Source organism: Salvia miltiorrhiza, unplaced genomic scaffold, assembly GCF_028751815.1.
Source record: "Salvia miltiorrhiza cultivar Shanhuang (shh) unplaced genomic scaffold, IMPLAD_Smil_shh original_scaffold_302, whole genome shotgun sequence".
NCBI lineage: Eukaryota > Viridiplantae > Streptophyta > Magnoliopsida > Lamiales > Lamiaceae > Salvia > Salvia miltiorrhiza.
In genome coordinates this window covers 47,543-67,833 of record NW_026651523.1, presented here as the reverse complement: position 1 = coordinate 67,833, position 20,291 = coordinate 47,543, and the positions used below count along the sequence as shown (strand labels likewise).

The 20,291-nt window shown below is 37.5% G+C and overlaps 1 protein-coding gene and 1 long non-coding RNA gene across 2 annotated transcripts; one reads left to right on the top strand and one right to left on the bottom strand.

Annotated features, from left to right (window-relative positions):
- The first annotated feature begins 170 nt into the window (after positions 1–170).
- LOC131003933 (uncharacterized) lies at positions 171–1,267 on the top strand. The gene is made up of 2 exons (XR_009094857.1): positions 171–639; positions 1,100–1,267. It is a non-coding gene; the product is annotated as an uncharacterized LOC131003933 (long non-coding RNA).
- A 6,540-nt stretch (positions 1,268–7,807) lies between these two features.
- On the bottom strand, positions 7,808–8,920 carry LOC131003984 (F-box/kelch-repeat protein At3g23880-like). Its single transcript, XM_057930557.1, has one exon. It carries the CDS (start codon positions 8,918–8,920, stop codon positions 7,808–7,810), a length of 1,113 nt encoding a protein of 370 aa, XP_057786540.1.
- Positions 8,921–20,291: the final 11,371 nt, after the last annotated feature.

Below are 20,291 nucleotides of genomic sequence, written 5' to 3'. Positions count from 1 at the left end.
TTAGGGACAATATAAATCCCTTCTTTTCATCTTCTTTAAAGAATCTAATTTCGAAATAATCTAATGTCTAATTTATGCATAATTAGACTGGATAATAGCATAAATTAATCAATCAAACTAAATTTTAGTTAACAGCTAATAATCCCTCGTATAAGATTATTAAGCTCAAACTAATAAACTACTACTCAGTTCAATTAAATAAATTAGATCCATCTTCTAATTAACTATCAAGGGCCAACAATAATCTTATTTAACTAAGCCCACTAGAAATAATAATAAGCCCATCAGAAATAGCTTAAGCCCAATTAAATATACAAGTTTAATAAATAATTAAATCCACCATCTTCTTCTCAAAGTTAAGAAAATCAGATTTCTTTCTCTCCCCGTGTTCTCTCACTCACCGCGTCTCTCTCTCCCTTCGCTCCCTTTCTCAGCCGGCAACTTCGCCGGTCCTTGCCGCCTCCGGCCGCGAGGCCGGCTCCTCATCTTCTCCTTCCTCTCTATTCCTTATTTCCTTCTCTAATTCTAAGATTCCCAATTTCTAGGGTTTTCTGCCTCCCTTTCCCCTCTGAAATTCGCCCCTCCGGCGAGTGCTGCCTCTCCGTTGTCTCTGTCACGCCGCCGCCTCTTCTGACTCAGGTAAGTCCCTGTCTCTCTCTCTACTTCTGTCTCTGCTCTCTCTCTCTCTCTCTCTCCAGGGCGCGGCGGCCGCCGCAAGCCACGACGGCGCTTGCAGCGCCGGTGCTCGCCGCCGCCTGCCCCGCTCCTCTCTCCCTCTAGCTCGTTCTGCCTTTCTCCCTTCTTCCTGCTGTCTGTCTCTATCTCACACTCTATCTCACTATCTTCCACTCACCTCTTTCTTTCGACTGTCGGCAGCCACGGCGGCCGCCGTGGCGCGGGCAGCGCCGGCGGCCACCACCGCCAGCCATGCCTCCGCTGTGGTGGCTCGCGGCTGCGGCTGCTAATCCCCCCTTCTCCTTCTTCCTTCCCTCTTCTCTATTTCCCAATTCAAAATCTCATTCCAGCAAACTTCTAATCTAATTTCTATTTCAGTTTTAACATCACAAACTAATAAATCTCAAACTATTTTCTGTTCCAGGAATCGGTGATTCAAGATGGTTTGAGATGGTTTCATCGGCAGTTCATCTACAGCCCAAGACTCCCTTTTAAAGACTCTGCCTTTTATTATTGAATTAACTGTTGTAACTAAATGTATGCTGTAAGTGTTAAAGAAAATTGATGTTATCTCTACTATTCTTGATTACTATCTATGAGTGATTACCGAGTTATAGGAAGAATACTACCTGCTTGCGTGTTGTGATCAACTGCTGGGGACGATTTATGTTTTGGATGGATATTTGCTTTGCTGTTTGGAATTTGCAGAATGGGGAAAAATTTGGTTCACGCTCAACTCCTCTCTTCTTATACTATTTTGAGTCGGTCTGAGCAATTGGCTGAGTCACAAGTTGGAGATACTTGTTGTTTTACATGCTACGTGTTTTATTATCACAAAAATCTTGTTTCTTCACAAGACAAATGTTGCCAATTTGATCTGATCAATCCATTCAAGATAGGATAAGAGTTGGGTTAATGAAATTGGGCTTCTTATGGGCCAATAACAGCTATTGGGTTCCTCTTAAAACTGAATTCATATATAATAACTTGGGCTCGACTACTCCAGCCCAAAATAACTATTGGGCTTTCTACTCTTACACAACTTTTGGCCCATTTATCCATAATTGTTGGGCTTTTTGCATAAAATCCTATCAACCTTAAAATCATGAAATACTCGGGCTTCTATGATTTTAAAAATCTCGATATAATTTGCTCGTTAAATAACTAAGTTCAGGTTTTGCATAAAAATTGAGACTTCTCTTTCTTCTTTAAAATCATAGAAAACAATATTAATAATATATATACTGCAGTGAAAATGCTGGGTGTTACATCCTCTCCCCCTTAAAAAAAATTTCGTCCTCGAAATTTGACTACATCAGCAAATAATTCTAGATACTTCTCTTTCATCGAACTTGTGCACACCTTTAGAATGCGGAACATTGAGAAAAACTTCATCCCCTATTTCAAAAATTCAAATCAAATCAACGAGTATCTGCAATAGTTTATGTCGCTCTTTAGGTTCCTTGAGCAATTGTCGAATTTGTCGGATAAGCGTAATCATTTCTTCAACTGCATCAGGTCCTATCACTTTTGTTTCACCTATCTCACGTCAATAGAGTGGAGATCAACTTTTCTTTCCACAAAGAGCTCCATATGACGCCATACCAATTGTTGCCCGAAAACTATTATTGTAGGCAAATTCAACGAGTAGCAAAGCTTTTTCTCAATTCATTCTTCAATCTAGTGCATAATGCGGCCTCTGGTACGCGTGATGCACCTTTTAGATGGCTGTCTCCTGCCCGTGCCGACGGGGAATTCGCTCCTTTTAGACTGAGGAAAAGACAAGTCTTATTTGAAAAGAGAGTTTTAGAACCCGAAATCACCCACGATTGCCAGTGTCTCCACCCAAAAGCAGGCACTTCTTCGCTCTAGTACAATAGTCTACATCATAGCTTCCAATGTCTAAATAGTTTCTTCATATTGTCCATCTATTTGTGGATGCATGAAAGGCTATTTTAAAATTTGGCTGAATTCCAAAGTTGAAAGACCATATGAAATCGGTCATGTGTATCAAAGATGGACGTGGTTGAGCATTGTTGCAAAGTGAAAGAATTATTGTTTGGTCATGAAAACTTAGACCGCAAGAACTAAATTGCTCAACACAACTTGGAGCTAGCAACAATAGTATTATGAAACGAGATGTAAAATTGATACACCTCATAAAAATTTAAAATACTTATTCGAGCAAAAAGATCTAAGTATGAGGCAAAAATATAGCTCGAATTAATAAGGGACTATCATCCACGCAAAGCTAAGATAGTAGTGGATGCCTTGAGTAGAAAAATTTTAATTATCATCCACGCAAAGCCAATATAGTAGTGGATGCCTTGAGTAGAAAAATTTAAGTTAACTAAGGATTTCTCCTTACCCATGAAGAAAAATTCTCATCAAGGATTTGAAAGTTAAATTTACAAATGGTTCTACCACAGCAAACCATAGAAGCTGTAATTCCAATGTTAACAATAACTCATGATTTGAGAATCAAAATTCTTACAGTAACAAAAGAAAATGACAGGTAGAAAAATTACGGGTAAGGAATAGAAGGGTTCGATAATTACCAAGAAGCTCGGGGCAAAGCTATCTTGTTTGAGAAAAGATTATGTATACTCAACAATGAATAGTTGAGAAATGAAATCACAAGTGAAGCTCATGTATGCTAGATATTGCATACCCACGAAACACTAAAATGTATCAAGATCTCAAACAAAACTTTGGTGGAAAGAAAGGAAATGAAATATAGCTTTGGTTGTAGAAAAATGTTTGGCTTGCCAACAAGTAAAGGTGCTACCTCGAAAACCTTATGAGAAGTTACAACCATTATCTATGTCAACCTTATAAGACGCATATCGAGATATGTCACAAAACTCACGATCATATTCAGCTACGGTCTTCTTGCCTTGCTTTAAATTGCTAAATTTCGTCTTTTTTTTTTACTGACGACGGCTTAAGAAAATATATTCTTCATAAAAACTTCTGTGAACTGGCCCCAAATAAGATTCTCTAGTCGCTCGAGGATATATATCTTCAGCTTCGTCTCTCACTAATAATCAGTCGATCCTTGTAGTTGAAATAACATACAAGAAGGCACTCTTGATCATTGTATCTAAGGAAGCGAACCTCGCGAAACTCTACTATAAACAGGAAAAATTTAATGATGAAAAACTTCCGAAATTCTTCTTTCAAGTTGATGGGGAGGAGTAAGTTTCTAATTTATTCGCATGGCGGATGGCAGATTTCCATTGCTTCTTTGAGACATCATGCCGAGTAAATACACAAATCCCCAAAATTAAGCTTTCATCCCATCAATAAGGTCAAACTACTACTTAACTATAAATCAGCTAAGTTATAAAACTCATATACTAAAATTAAACCATCTAAGCAATTAAAGCTCAACGGCCTAGTAAATGACCACTTTGATCATTTCATATCATGGAAAAATTTGCCTCAACGAGTTCTCATATAAAAGATGAGAATATACGTTGTAAAAAAAACTCTTAGTACTAATTGTGATGCCCTAACTCACTACTAGTACTAGGTTACAGTGCCACTGACATAACTCACTACTGTATCATCAAACTGTCTATATCTACATCCATCCAATGTATAGATATACGTACACACCATCATCTAAAAGATTTTCATCGCTATACAACAAATGAAAATCCCCCACATATCAAGATACAAGTATTAAAATATGAACAACACTCTATCCGTTTAAGAAGTTCATACTAGTAGAGGATACTCATAAATAAACCATGTTATTCATATTCACTCACTTGTAAACATGTAAACTTCTCCAAATACTAGTTTCTTGCAAAATTGCAATATTAATAACTTTCTTGCAAAGTTGCAATATTAATAACTCAAACTCTTTCAAAACTGTAAATTGATACTTTAAAACTCTGAAAACCAGTACCTGGCTAGGCTGGATGAGATGGAGCGCAGAGCTTTTACTATATTACTCATACTAGTCCAAAGATTCAAATTTAGACTAGACTCAAAGGAATATTTAGGCTCAGAGCAAATGATCTGCTCTGATACCACTTTGTCACAGCCCGACCTAAGCTAGAGAATAGTTAAGTCGGGAAAAAAGTGTGACTGAAAATAAAATAAGAAAATGAAAAAGAAAATAAATCTCAATAAAAATCACTAACCTGCTTAAACAATAATTTACCGAAATATTTGGTAATCATAAACAATCTTTTCTAAAACTCAAAAGCAGACAACTCACAATACATAACGACAAGTTGTCTAAGTATCAAGTGACATAATTCTGTAAGCTATTAGTTTGAAATCTTTGCAACGCATCAATAAAGTAAAACGCACTAAGCGTTGCAGCGGAGTAACTTAAGTGGATTACATGTATGAAGACATGAAATCCTGAGCCTAATTTAGTACTTATGTTTCAAAGCTTCGCTCTGCCGACATCCATCTACATCACAGCTTAACCTGCACATTTAGAAAACATATGCAGGGCTGAGTACTAAAAAGCACTCAATGGTCACATGCCAGAATAACTTGAAAGCTTGCTCTTAGAGCTATATATTGAACTTGCCATCTCAAGCATCACACAGGAGTTTTATTTAAATAACCTGTGCACGCCAAAACTGTAAAACTTCTATATATATCATGAACTTCATATGCCTCTGCAGACATGCTTCTTTGTACTCTACCATATCTGCAATGATAACTGTGTGCCGAGAAGGTGGCCACCTTCTACGGTCACTGACCGGCCGATACGCTAAACCGGCTCACGGTCCTAGACCGGCCGATATGCTAAACCAGCTCACGGACCTAGACCGGTCGATACGCTAAACCGGCTCACGGTCCTAGGCCGGCCGATATGCTTGATCGGCTCACGGTCCCTTGTGTACACTAATCCTGTCTAATATCTGGATAGAACAGGATCCAAATTCGATTAACTTCTGGTGCCAGATAGGTATCATACAAGCTCATAAAAGTTTTGGCAAGTCAATAACTTTAATATAACCTTACTCATGTAAACATCATTAAATAGTGTGCACTTCACATTTGAGTTTAGAAAGCCCACCTGATCGTGGTCTGACGACACTAGTAATTCTGAACTATTGCTTTACTTCTTTTCCCTTGTATTTGACCTTCAGTATAAATACTGACTAATAAATAACGAGAACATGATGTGAAATTTATTTAGAGAATATTTATGTTGGTTTTAAGGTGATGGTTCTACTGAAAATCTTGGCATGAAGACAAGTTGCTATTTTGCAAACTTATCAACAAATCTCAATATAGACTTAAACTGCGATGATCATAATCCTGGCATTAATCATAACTTTACTTACACTAATGAAATAAATAATTATTTACTTAGGGACAATATAAATCCCTTCTTTTCCTCTTCTTTAAAGAATCTAATTTCGAAATAATCTAATGTCTAATTTATGCATAATTAGACTGGATAATAGCATAAATTAATCAATCAAACTAAATTTTAGTTAACAGCTAATAATCCCTCGTATAAGATTATTAAGCTCAAACTAATAAACTACTACTCAGTTCAATTAAATAAATTAGATCCATCTTCTAATTAACTATCAAGGGCCAACAATAATCTTATTTAACTAAGCCCACTAGAAATAATAATAAGCCCATCAGAAATAGCTTAAGCCCAATTAAATATACAAGTTTAATAAATAATTAACTACTCACTTTGCTTTTTAGACATATATACCCTCCCTTACTTTTTGAATTACAACACTTTACCTACATGGCCCACCATTCTCTTACCTTTAAATTAGTTAATCGCCTAATTAACTAATTAAACAAATGGGTCCTATCCTCTAATTAATTGGGACTTATTTCATATTTGTGTTTCCTTTTTCGGCCCATATTACCTAGGGTTACTTGAACTATTCTTTCCCTAAAAAGGCTAAATACCAGCAGTCCCAAGTTTCTCAAACCCTAGCCTCTCGAAATTCCGCCGATTCTCACTTCACCTTCTCCGGTTAAGGTGATCCTCCCATCGATTAAATTTCATGGCCCCAAGTCTTATCTCTTTCTCCATTCATCCTCAGCTTTTGTTGCTAAAAAGTCTAATCAATTTCTTCTCACTTTTCTCTCCCCCTCTACCTAAACTCTCTCTCTTTCTCTCTCTCTCTCTCTCCCCGTATTGTGCTTTTTGTTGTTAACTAGTAATGCAATTTTTGAGAACTTGAATTATACTTTCCACTGCTTCACCACTACGGCCGTGCCGAATAGCTCCAGAATCGTGGTTGTGACGAGGCGAAGGAATTTGTTGAGGATCTCTTGAGCGTTTTGAAATTTGTAGCCGCTTTTGACTGGCGCGCGGAGATAGAGCAACTACTGTCTCAACTGGTGCTCTCCTACCAGGAAATTAGCACATAGAAATTTCTGACCTCAATCAGTTGAAGTGTTGATTGTAAATTAGAGTTTTAAACCTCTATTCTTTCCAAGAGACATAACATATTCTTTAATCCTTACACATGATATCCTCTATTCTAGTTTCTGGTGTTCCACTATTATCCTATTTATTTTACTCCCCCAGTCCTATAAAAATAGTCATAATTTTCTTTTGTGTGGTGTTCACAAAAAATAATTATAATCTATTTATGGATACTACCCCATAATAGATTACCCTTCATATATTAACTTATTTACCTATTCTACCACATGGTGGGATCCTCTCTCCGCTCACAATACAATTAATTATCATTATTAACACTATCTATGGTGAGATTCTTTCTCCACTCATAACAAACTTGACAACTTTTATAAAGACCGTGTTACTCTCTCCTAGGACTATTTTTATAAAACAGAGGGAGTATGTTTTAATCAATTGCAATTTCTTATTTCTTGTTTTATTTAGTCAATCTTGAAATTATTTAATATTGACAGATATCACTGCATAAGTCCATATATAACAAACAACAATCTCATCGTTAGAACATAGGTAATCCTCAAACTATACATGCAGGAGCAACATCATTGCCACTAAGAAATGTACCAAAGGAACCATAATTTTCTTTTACGTATATAAGATAGTTTCCTTGATCTAAATGATATGCTTCATTACTAACTCAATCTTCAAACATACATTTAGTTGATGGTAGCATTATGAGAATGAAGCAAACAATCAGAATGAGATTACATTCTCCACACCTAAACCTAAAGTTTTGAGTGAAACAAGGGTGGGAGTGAAAAGCCCACACGCGAGTGCGTTAGAGGCCTTCCTTTGCATAGTTTTATTCTTGTTAGAGTAGTAGAAAATGCGCCTGGAAAAGCGTACCGTCACTAACATCAATAGGTCGCCATTTTCGAAAACTTTGATGGGAACAACATACCTCAAGCCATCATCAAGGTCATGGGGGATCACATATTCCAAGCTCCAAGATTCGTCCACTCCATATTCCTTCATAATCCAAATAGTAAGCTCGCATCCACCATCATTTACATGTTCGGATGCTACCTTGCAAAACCATAGGCAACCACTCAAAGCAGAAATGGACCTTCCTCTTATGAAGGGCAATCCTTGAGCATGATAAGGAGGAGCTTTAAAGAAGCTAAAACATTCTGTTTCAACATCAAAGCAAGAAATCCATGACGCTTCTCCTCCAATGGTTGCTATCCAATGGAGATTTCCATTAACAAATGCACCTGGACCAAAATGGTGCACATACGGAATACCTTCAAGGCGTCGCCAAGATCCTGTTCCAAGAGTGTATACATGACAATCCAGTTTATCATCATAGGACTCAAAGTAAATACAGACCGCCTTGTATCTGCCAGTGATTTTGCTTGCCCCAAATCCATAAGCAGATGCTACTTCTGAAGACAGATCCAGCAGATCCAGCTTAATAACTTCACGAGTGATCGGATTACATACAGAAAGCCAATCATTCTCCATTAGAGCATCATCTCCACAATTCCTTAGAATAGGAAAACCATTAACACAACTTACTATGTTTCCTCTGTGGTAAGGGAAATCATAGTGGGTGAGTGGATCGAGATGGAGATGGAGATCGAGCTCGCCTTCCAATTCCAAAACTTTCAACTGACCTGAATCCCCCAAAACAACGAGGGCGGGGGCGGATCTGGCAAAATGAGACTTGACAAAAGCATCAGACTCCAGCAGATGGAGCCATCGCTTGCAAACACATTTGCTTATTGGAATGCTTACAACAGGTAATCTTAAGAAGATCTCGGTGATGATTTCTGGTGGTAGATTTTTGAAGAAATCTGGCTTCATTTTGGGATGGATTGAGAGGGGTTTTTCAAGAGTATAATAGAAACTCCAATCTGAGACTTATGTTGAACAAATTCATGGAGCAGATAATAATATAGGAGAGAATATTTCATCACATGGGGTTTCAGAAAAGAGATTTCTTAAAGATTTGATCACACAATTTAGGGAGGATCGAGCAGCACCTTTTTTCCTTTCCAGTTTCTTAAATTGGGAACCATCGTTGCAAAGGAATGGCAACACCAGTTTTCATCTCAGAAAGCGAAGAAATCAGTTCCTATCTTTGCATCCACCTTCAAGTCTGATGCAGTGGCCCCCACTGCCACCTTTTTCCAATTTAACATTTTTTTTATGTAGTTTTCTTTCTTCATAATTACTCCCTCCGTCCCTGAAATGGCTTTCTCTTTGGGGACGGCACGGGTTTTAATAAAAAGTTGTAAAGTGTATTGATAGTGGAAAAAAAGTGATATAATTATTATTGGAAGTTGTGAAAAGTGTTATAATTAGTATTGGGAGTGGTGAAAAGTGAAAAGTAAGAATAAATAAAGTATTATTAGTGGTGGGGTAGGTTTCCAAAAATGGAAAGAAAGAAAGAGGAAGTTATTTGGGGGACGTCCCAAAATGGAAAAAGAGGAAGTTATTTTAGGGACGGAGGGAGTATTAATTAATGCGCTATTTAAATGAAATATATTGTGGAGCGTTGGATTTAATGCCAGCTGAGGCTTTAGAGCATCCGCATTGGGGGTTCCTTGATAGCCTACTTGATAGTGTTTGTGTTATTGAGTAGGTAGTGCTGCATTGGGGTTCCTTGATAGCCTACTTGATAATATTAGTTTTGATTTTATGTTTTTCATTTAATTTTTTTTGCATAATTTAAATAGCATATTTTTGTAATAGTTAAATACTGGATTAAACATAAAATTTAAAATTACTTAAAACATAAAAAAAACATAAAAATTTAAAAACACCTAAAAAAAAATACATAAAAATTTAAAAAACCTTAAAACATCATTAAAATCACATAATTAAAAGCCTAGGATAGACCACGACGCCTGAGCACGTCGGCGACCATGGACGCGTGCAATGCACGTTGTGCGTCCGTCATGTGCGTCGTATCCGTGTTCAGGAGCTGCATATCGAGCTCCCTCTCCCGGATATCGTTCCTCCGCTGGTACTGGGCGGTGAATGCCCTCATCTGCTCGTCGGTCCTCTCCAACCTCTCCACTATTTCTGGTGGAGGATCCAAGCTCGTATGCGACGCTACTGCCTTCCCTTTCCCTTTCGTCGCCGCCTTCGCCGCCTTGTTGCCAATGAGCCGGGCAGAAGAGATCTCCTCGCCCGACGCCGAGGTGGTGAAGCCGCCCTCTTCCGTAGTCTTTGTCCTCTTGGAGGCATGCACGTCTCCAAGGAGGTACATCGACTTGAACTTGGGATTGTTCCGGAGAACTCTCCACGCGTTCCAGAAATTGAAGGAGGCCTTGTGTGGGCTTCGAGCCTTGAAGAGGGTTTGGGCCTTTTCACGAATCATATCATCCGAATGACCGAACGGCCAATTGTTGCGCGTCTCCACCCAAACAGCTTCCTAGAGACGCACATCCGCGCTCACCCGGGACCAGTGGCCTTGAAGTTGCTTGATCTTAAGGTCGACGCCGAGGATGGGGTTCACACGTTCGCGGATCTGGCCCCAATATGCCTCTCCCTTCTGATCCGTCCCACGGATCGAGTCGTTGGTCTCCTCCGCCCAAATTTGGACAATGAGATCCGTATGCTCGGGAGCATACGTATGACGGTACCTAGCGGCCTTGTCGTGCTTGATTTTGGTGGCCATTTCCTTCCTCTGGCTGCCTTTCTTTGGTGGGGAGACACTCTGCTGAGCACTGACCGGTTCCTCCTCGGGCGGGCTCTCCTCCAAGTTGATTCCTCCCATATCGGGATGATAATCGGAGGAGAGATCGGGGCACCAATTTGGATCGTAGAAAGGGTTGTGTGGATCCATGACAGAGAAAATTGTAGGAGAAGAAGAGGTGTGAAGAGAAGAAAATTGGAGAAGAAGAGGTGTGAAGATTGTGGGGAGAAGGTGGGGTTTTTTAAAGAAGAGAAGAAGGAAAAAAAAAAATTGAAAACGGTCGGTCAAAGGTGCGCAAATCGAGGAGGTGCAGTCAAAATTCGAATAAAATTCGAATTTTCCAATTTTTCCTTTTTTTTTTTTTTTATTGGGCGCGTGCATTGCACGCGCCATCCATTCTCCCCTATCGAGCATACCCGATAACTCGGGTACTCCTCGAGGAGCTCCCCCCCGCATCGCCCTCCTCGACCGGCTCCCTCTCCTCGAGGAGCCACTCGAGTACCCGCGTTGCGGGTGCTCTTAGAGTTCAAATCCTCTCCAGTACTTTTTCGCCCCATTTTCACCTTTTTCCCATTTCAGCCCATTTATATTTCACCTTTTTTTTGTTTTCCTCTATAATGAGGGTTAATAAATTGGGTGAGTGACTTATCTTCAAATAAGAGTAATGGTTAACTCGCTATCCAAATGAAACAACAAGTAATGGATTTAATTAATTGAATTCATTTTCAACCTCTAAATACCAAACGTGGATTTATTGTAATAATTTACTGAGCGCATTTTCACATAACATTTGTTCATTTTACTTTATTTATGAAAATTGCTTTTTTAACTTATTTTTTTCTTTGTTTCCTTGGTTGTCTGGATTTGATTGCCTATGAATACATGAACAATACTAAAAATTTGATTTTTAACTAAATCTATTTTATTGGTTAAAAAATAAATAAAGTTTTAATTTTTTGAAATTTGGTCTAACTCTAAAATTCTGTTGCCAATAACTTGATTATCTGAAGTCTGATGTGCAGGTCGAAGATACCCTTAGAAACATCTCAATGATAACTTTCTAATAATAATTACTGAATTTTGGTCATCGAAAGTAGTCGAAAAAAAGAAGAAATATAGAGTTTGATGACATTATTTTTCACGTCATTGACCACTCACAATATATGACAAAAAAAACAAAAAAAATATAAGTATCATTATAATGATAATGTGAATAACTTTCTAATGGTACCCTCAGATTGTCCATCGGACTTCACACAATAAAGTTATTAGTCAACGAACTTTGTGCTCGGGTTAAATTCGAAAAAAAAATAAAAAGTTATGTATTTTTTTTTACCAAAAAATTAAATTTGGATAAAAACTGTAGGTAATTAAATTTATAGCCTATTAAATCCCGTCGTGTGGAAATTACAAATGAAATATGAAATTATATAGTTTATTTTATATTTTGGAATTAAATTAAATATAATTCCAAGATTAAATAAATATATAATTAATATTTGATTATGTAGATTTATTGGCCAATCAGAAATTGACATGTGGAAAGTCTACATAAAATATTAAATATTTTATTTAGATAAATACAAATATTGAGGAGCCAATCAAATCACGCCACCTCAGCCCTAAAAGCCCAATATGACAAGCCAAAGCCTGCAGCCCACTCCATTCTTCACCTATAAATATGGGTCATTTGTGGAGTCAAAACGCACAGAAATCATTTGAGAGCTCAAGCATTGAAGGAGTAATTATCTACAACGAAGTCATCTCCAACAATCAAGGCATTCTGCAAAGAAGATCAAAGAGTTCTTCATCAAATTCATCCAAGTCAACGTTTGATTCAGAAATAAGGTGGAAGCCCTCTGGATTGACGTTATCAAATTCAAGTCAACATTCAAGTTCGAGGAGATCAAGAAATTATATTTCCCTCCAAGGATTTGAAGAAGTTTGAAGAGGAGAATCAGAGGATTAAAGCAGAGAATCGCAACCCGCAACAAATTCATTTCAATCCACATATTTTGGATTTGTACACATTTTTGTATTTCATTTTGGATTTGTACACATATTTTTGGCATGCCCGGTGGGACTTCTCTACTTCTCATCTCTCCTCTTCACCAACAACAACTCAAGAAAATTCAAATGGCGAACAAAGCTTCAAGTGCTGCCACAAAAATCACTTCAGAAAATATTGGTGTTATCACGCGAGGCAAAGCTAGGCAATTGAAAGAGATTTCCAAGTCTGCTTCAGCAATGGAGGAGCATTCAACCGCAAGCTACTCTCTTGAAGCTCCCGTCATGGTAACAAACGCTTCTACTTTGGAGGAACAAATTGCTGGCCTAGCTAAGGTTGTTGAAAACATGAACAAGCATATATTGGAGCAAGACGCCAAGATCTCAAAGCTCATCTTAGAGAAAGGAGAAGTAAGTCGAGTAAATGACGAGAAAGATGAAGAAAGCGATGATTCAGAGTCATCCGAGAAACACCATGAAGAAAAGACGTCTTCAAAGAACATCCAAGTCTCTTTCGATGGTTTCATTCAAATCGACCAACTCAAAGAATTCATCGAAGGAACTATGAAGGCGAGTGGTAGCTCCAAGTCATCCATGATCTATTCCAAACCTTATACTAAAAGAATTGATCAATTAAAGATGCCTCTTGGTTATCAACCTCCCAAGTTTCAACAATTCGATGGAAAGGGCAATCCTAGACAACATGTGGCTCATTTTGTTGAAACGTGCAATAACGCTGGCACCTATGGAGATCATTTGGTCAAGCAGTTTGTTCGCTCACTCAAGGGAAATACTTTTGACTGGTACACGGATTTAGAGTCAAACGCGATCGATAGTTGGGAACAGCTGGAGCACGAGTTCCTTAACCGCTTTTATAATACTAGAAGAACTGTCAGCATGGTGGAACTCACAAGTTCTCGTCAATTCAAGGAAGAGCCGGTGATTGATTATATCAATAGATGGATAAACCTCTGCCTCAACTGCAAAGACCGATTATCCGAATCATCCGCTATTGAGATGTGCATTCAAGGGATGCATTGGGGTTTACAATACATCTTGCGAGGAATTCAACCAAGGACATTTGAAGAACTAGCTACTAGAGCTCATGACATGGAGTTGAGTATGGCTGCAAGTGGAATTGAAGGACCACCGCTTCAAGAGTCCCGCAAATTCAAGGACAAACAGGAATTCAAGAAAGGAGCTAAGTCTTTTGACAAGACGCCAAAGAAAGAGTCAATGGCGGTAAAAGCAACCTCTGTTAAATTCTTGAGAAAAGATGACAGCAAGGGCGACAAGCAGAAAACTCCTCAAGACGCAGGGTACAGAAAGCTTACTTTAAAAGAAATGCAGCAAAAGCAATATCCTTTCTTAGAATTTGACGTCTCCGGGATATTTGATGATCTACTTAGAGAAGGACTTATCGAATTGCCGGAGATGAAAAGGCCAAATGAAGCTGGATAAACTGATGATCCAAAGTACTGCAAATATCATCGACTGATTGGACATCCCATACATGATTGCTTCATCTTCAAAGATAAAGTTATGCAATTAGAGCAACATGGGAAGATATCACTTGAAAAGGATAAGTCCACCGCCAATCTTGTCACTATTGAGTCCAACAATATGGTGGATGGTGTTGAAATCTTGCATGACTCAATTTGCCAAGAAGAAGATAGAGTTGAATCAAATGTTGTTGATAAGGAGGATGTCTTCGCGATAACATTCTCTGATGAAGATTTAGAACTTGGATCTGAACTTCACAATAGGCCATTATTTGTGAGTTGTTATACCTATGAGCAAAAGGTGAACAGGATACTCATCGATGGAGGGTCTGCGGTTAATATCTTGCCCTTAAGAACACTTAATGAGTTGGGAATTCAAGTGGGTGAACTTTCAAGTAGTCGGTTGATGATCCAGGGATTCAACCACGAAGGACAAAGAGCCCTTGGCACTATAAGGTTGGATTTATTGATTGAAGATATGAACTCAACGGCATTGTTTCAAGTAATTGATGCCAAGACATCTTATAACATGCTATTTGGCCGACCATGGTTGCACGAAAATGGCGTAATCCCTTCAACATTGCATCAATGTTTCAAGTATTGTCGAGATGGCGCAGTGAAGAAGATAATTGCTGATCATAAGCCCTTTACAGAAGCTGAATCGTATTTGACCGATGCGAAGTACTTTATGAAAAAGGCAAAAGTTGTGAATGATGTCCAAATTGAGAGTTTGAAAAGGCCAGAAGATAGCCATGAGGACAAGCCAGAACTACCCATCACTAAATCTTTAGAAGGACTTACCATGCCATTGACCAAGATTGATGTTGTAAAGCCAATGCCTCCACCACTGGAAGGATTTGTTCGACCAAAACAAAGCGCTGCAATTGAGTATGGAGAACTATCCAATTGTGAAATCACAAAGTGTTTCGGTCCAAAAGCATATGGACTCCTTGTTAAAGCTGGATATGACCCACAGAAAGGTTCCAAGTCAGAATCTCCTACAAAAACCACAAGTAAGAAAGAGCATGATGGTAACACTAGCGAAAGGATGTTGAAAAAGAATGTTCCAATTGGCCAAAACACAAAGATGGGATTGGGATTCACTCATCAAAACCCCATTCGCATTGCCATCATCAAGTCTGATGCAGTGGCCCCCACTTCTACCTTTTTCGAATTTAACATTTTTTTATGTATTTTTCTTTCTTCATAATTAATGCGCTATTTAAATGAAATATATTGTGGAGCGTTGGATTTAATGCCAGCTGAGGCTTTAGAGTTCAAATCCTCTCCAGTACTTTTTCGCCCCATTTTCACCTTTTTCCCATTTCAGGCCATTTGTATTTCACCTTTTTTTTGTTTCCCTCTCTTATGAGGGTTAATAAATTGGGTGAGTGACTTATCTTCAAATAAGAGTAATGGTTAACTCACTATCCAAATGAAACAACAAGTAATGAATTTAATTAATTGAATTCATTATCAAACTCTAAATACCAAACGTGGATTTATTGTAATAATTTACTGAGCGCATTTTCACATTTTTTTTTCCAATTTCAGCCCATTAAATTTATTTTAATAATTTCTTGATTCTTTTTTAAACAACAGCTTCATCAAATATAACATTTGTTCATTTTTCTTTATTTATGAAAATTGCTTTTTTAACTTATTTTTTCTTTGTTTCCTTGGTTGTCTGGAGTTGATTGCCTATGAATACATGAACAATACTAAAATTTTGATTTTTAATTAAATCTATTTTATTGGTTAAAAAATAAATTAAGTTTTAATTTTTTGAAATTTGGTCTAACTCTAAAATTCTGTTGCCAATAACTTGATTATCTGAAGTCTAATCATGTGCAGGTGGAAGATACCTTTAGAAACATCCCAATGATAACTTTCTAATAATAATTACTGAATTTTGGTCATCGAAAGTAGTCGAAAAAAAGAAAAAATATAGGGTTTGATGACATTATTTTTCACGTCATTGACCACTCACAATATATGACAAAAAAACAAAAAAATATAAGTATCATTATAATGATAATGTCAATATCTGGGAAGAGATATTAGACGACAAATTCAAATTAGCTGGGAAGAGAGAGGATGCAAAGCCTGCGTCGCTGGAGAGGAGACGACGGAACATCTGTTTCTTCATTGCCCGAAAGCTGCGGCGGTGTGGGACCAAATCTTCCAATGGTTACACATCAAAACGGCAAATCCTAGAGGTACTCTCCATCATTACACTTCCTTCATCTCTGCTGCCAAAAAGAAGAAAGGAAGAAGATTGCTAAATGCGTTATGGGTGGGAACGGTTTGGACACTATGGGAAAAAAGAAACGAGTGTCGTTTTCAAGGAAAGATTTGAGATATTGAGAGACTTGTTTTACAGATCAAGGGTAGACTTTGGAGTTGGAATGAGGTCTATAAAGTTTTGGAGTTGAGAATCCCTTTCACCATGTGGTGCTCAAAGGGTTTCAATCTTTCCTTCTTGTTTTGATTGGCATCCCTGGTGCCTTGCTTTTTATCTCAATAAAATTTTAATTTTACCGATAAAAAAAAATAATGATAATGTCAATATTTTTCTAATGGTATCCTCAGATTGTCCATCAGACTTCACACAATAAAGTTATTAGTCAACGAACTTTGAGCTCGGGTTAAATTCGAAAAAAAAATAAAAAGTTACGTATTTTTTTTACCAAAAAAATTAAATTTGGATAAAAACAAAAATTAAATTATAGTTCGTGTATTTATATGCAATTAATAATAGACGCTCCTTCTCCAAATCCTCCAATCCGCATTCCTTGAGCTCTCATTATCGCAGACCTCCTTGGTGAAATATAGGTTGTACCTTTTTTTTTTTTTTTTTATATAAGGCCTAGATATCAAAGTGATCTTATCATATCTAGGCGTTTAGTAGCTTAGATTATTAATTGGGACTACCCAAAACAATGCCAAGGCCCGTGCTATAGGCATTGTTCCTCTTTAAAAAACAATACCTCCTCATCATTCCGATAACTTTACTCAGTGTTAAATGTAAAGAGTGAAAGAGTTACACCCGACGCACCAATTAGATTGGTCATTTTTATTTATATGTAAATTCAATCTCATTGGAATTTATATTAATAAAGGCATTTACTTATCTAATGTATTTGTTTTTAATAACTTATGCGATTTAGATGAAGTCCTTAGACCATAAAGAGTTATAAGATATGATCACGCATATGATGGTGATTATGAAATATGTCTTTAAAGCTTTGGTCTTAAAATAGTTCCGAGTGAAATAACTATTCAAGAAAATAATATTGAATTGTTGGAAATAGCTCGCACATATGATACATACTCACAAGATGGTGGTTAAGTTGCATGGTTTTCCCTCATCAATTAATTATTTTGGATCGTGACCCCATCTTCATGAGCCGTTTTTGGTCCGAACTCTTTAAGCTTAGCGGCACTTCGCTTAAGCATAGCTCGACATATCACCCACAAACGGACGACCAATCAGAGGTTAATTGTCAATCGTTGTTTGGAGCAGCAATAACTCCGCGCTATGACGTCTGACCACCCTGCTCGTTGGTTTGATTTTTTAGGATGGACTGAGTTTAATTACAACAAGAGCTATCATTCTAGCATTCTTATGAGCCCTTTTCAGGCCGTATATGCTCGTCTTCCGCCGGTTATTCCTCGTTACACACCCAGTTCCACCTCGGTTGACGCCTTGGATGCTTTACTTGTTGAGCGAGATAGTCTTCTAGAGGAATTGAAAGCTTCCTTATTGTCGGCTCAACACCGCATGCAGCAACACGCTAACAAGAATCGTCGCGATATTTCCTTCAGTGTTGGTGATCTTGTCTGGGTGAAACTCCAGCCTTATCGCCAGGTTTCGGTCTCTCGTTGCCCTATTCCTAAGCTTGCCAAACGTTACTTTGGTCCTTACACAATTCTTGAGAAAATTGGGGTTGTTGCTTACCGTCTGGACTTGCCATCCGGGAGTCGTATTCACCCTGTTTTCCATGTCTCACTGCTCAAGCCATTTGTTGGTACTGCTTCTACTCCAATTAATCCACTCCCAGTTGCTTCGGATGGTCTGCCGCAATTGGTTTCTATTGTTGTTGTGGCAACCCGCACCATTTTCCGCAACGGTCGTCCTGACCCTCAAGTCTTAGTGCAATGGGACGGTCTTCCTCCGGATGCTGCCACCTGAGAACCTCTCGATTCATTTCGCCAGACTTTTCCAGATTTTCACCTTGAGGACAAGGTGCTTTCCGAGGGTTGGGGAGTTGATACGAGCCCGTGTACTAAACCTCAACTTGAAAAGGCCCAACCCATTACTGTGCATGAGGAAGAGCCAAGCCTAGCCCAAAGTCGTCCACGTAGAGAAATCCGAAGGCCCACACGATATACTACTTAAATGGGCTGCTATTTTTTTATTTAGCTATTTTGTTGGGCCATGCTTAAGCCCATAAGACTAGGTTTAATTTCCTTCCTTCCATGATAAGTTTCATCCTGCTCCCTCATATATATAGGGACGAGGATTGCTTTTGGGGATCATCAGAAAAATTGTATCTTCTTTTGGCTTGTTCTTGTGTGATCGTAAGAATTCTCTTAAACGTGATAATTAATACGAAGCGTATTACCCAGCCCCAAGACTACAACAAAAAATTCTAGGGTTTATCAAAAAATTTAATGAGATAATGCAGGTTTACGAAATAAAAGCTCACCTCCTTGTTTTGTTGGTGTAATGTGTGATTTTTGGTTGAATTTGAAACAGACTTTGCACTTTCACCGTTGAATTTGGGGGAGATTCTTACGGTAGAACTCCTTTCCTTTTCATTGCCGGAACTGTATAAGAGATAAACAGAGTAAAAAGGTGAAAGTGAAAAACAAATACTCCTCCCCATTTGTGAATACGATTAGATATATAAAGCAGAGCAGGGATGACAATGGGACGGATCTGGACCGGATCCTACTTGGTCCAGATCCAGATCCGCATTTTCTTACTTAGGTCCAGATCCATAAGATCCACAGGGTCTCGGGTCCAGACTCAAATCCATATTTTTTTCTTTTTAAAATATTTATAAATTTTAAATAAACTCAAATTAAAATCGAATTTGATCTAGACTTTCAACAATAATTAAAAAATAAATAACTAAATCATAATCTATATAAAAAATTAATATAAAAATTCATAATAAGTAAGAATATAATAATCGAGTACTAAATAATATATTAGTATTATAATGAAATATATTTAGTAATAGTGGAACAATGTGTCTTCTATTTTGACATTGAAAAAAGAAAAATAATAATATCAATACAAATAATAATAATAATAACAACTAAAATTTAAATAAAGATATAAGTAAAATATTATCTTTAATAGAATTATATATTATTTATGAAAAGAGATGTATAAATCAGTAATAGATTTTAGGGTAAAGTTCAATAACAATAAAATTAAATTATATATTTTTTATATATCACTAGATCCGCGGGCCGGATCTGGGTCTTAAAACTTTTGCTCCAGATCCAGATCTGCAAATCTTAGGAGTAATCCAGATCCGGTCCAGATACATCGGGTACATTTTTAACAAGGCCCAGATCCACTAAAAAGGATTTGGACCTGGTCCAGGATTCATTGCCATCCCTAAAGCAGAGTCGAATTTTAGAAAAAAGTCACAAAAGGAAAAAAATTACGAAAATGCCTTTGGCAGTTGGCACTATTTTTACTACAATACCATTCCTCCCAAATCCAATAGTACCCCACTCCTCTCTTATTAAGATTGTTAAATTAAATTAAATTAATTAATGTGTGTTTACTTTTGAAGATTAACGATGATAGTTAAAAATAGGATCCCTTTTTAATTAGATGGATTAATTTTGTGAGATTCATATTCCACTGAAAGATCGAGATTAAAGAAATCATAATATAGAGAATAAAAATATTCAAAATCATGCAAACAAACTCTCAATATATTATTTTCCAAATGTTTTGAAATTAATATAAATCTATATTTGTAAATTCCACAAA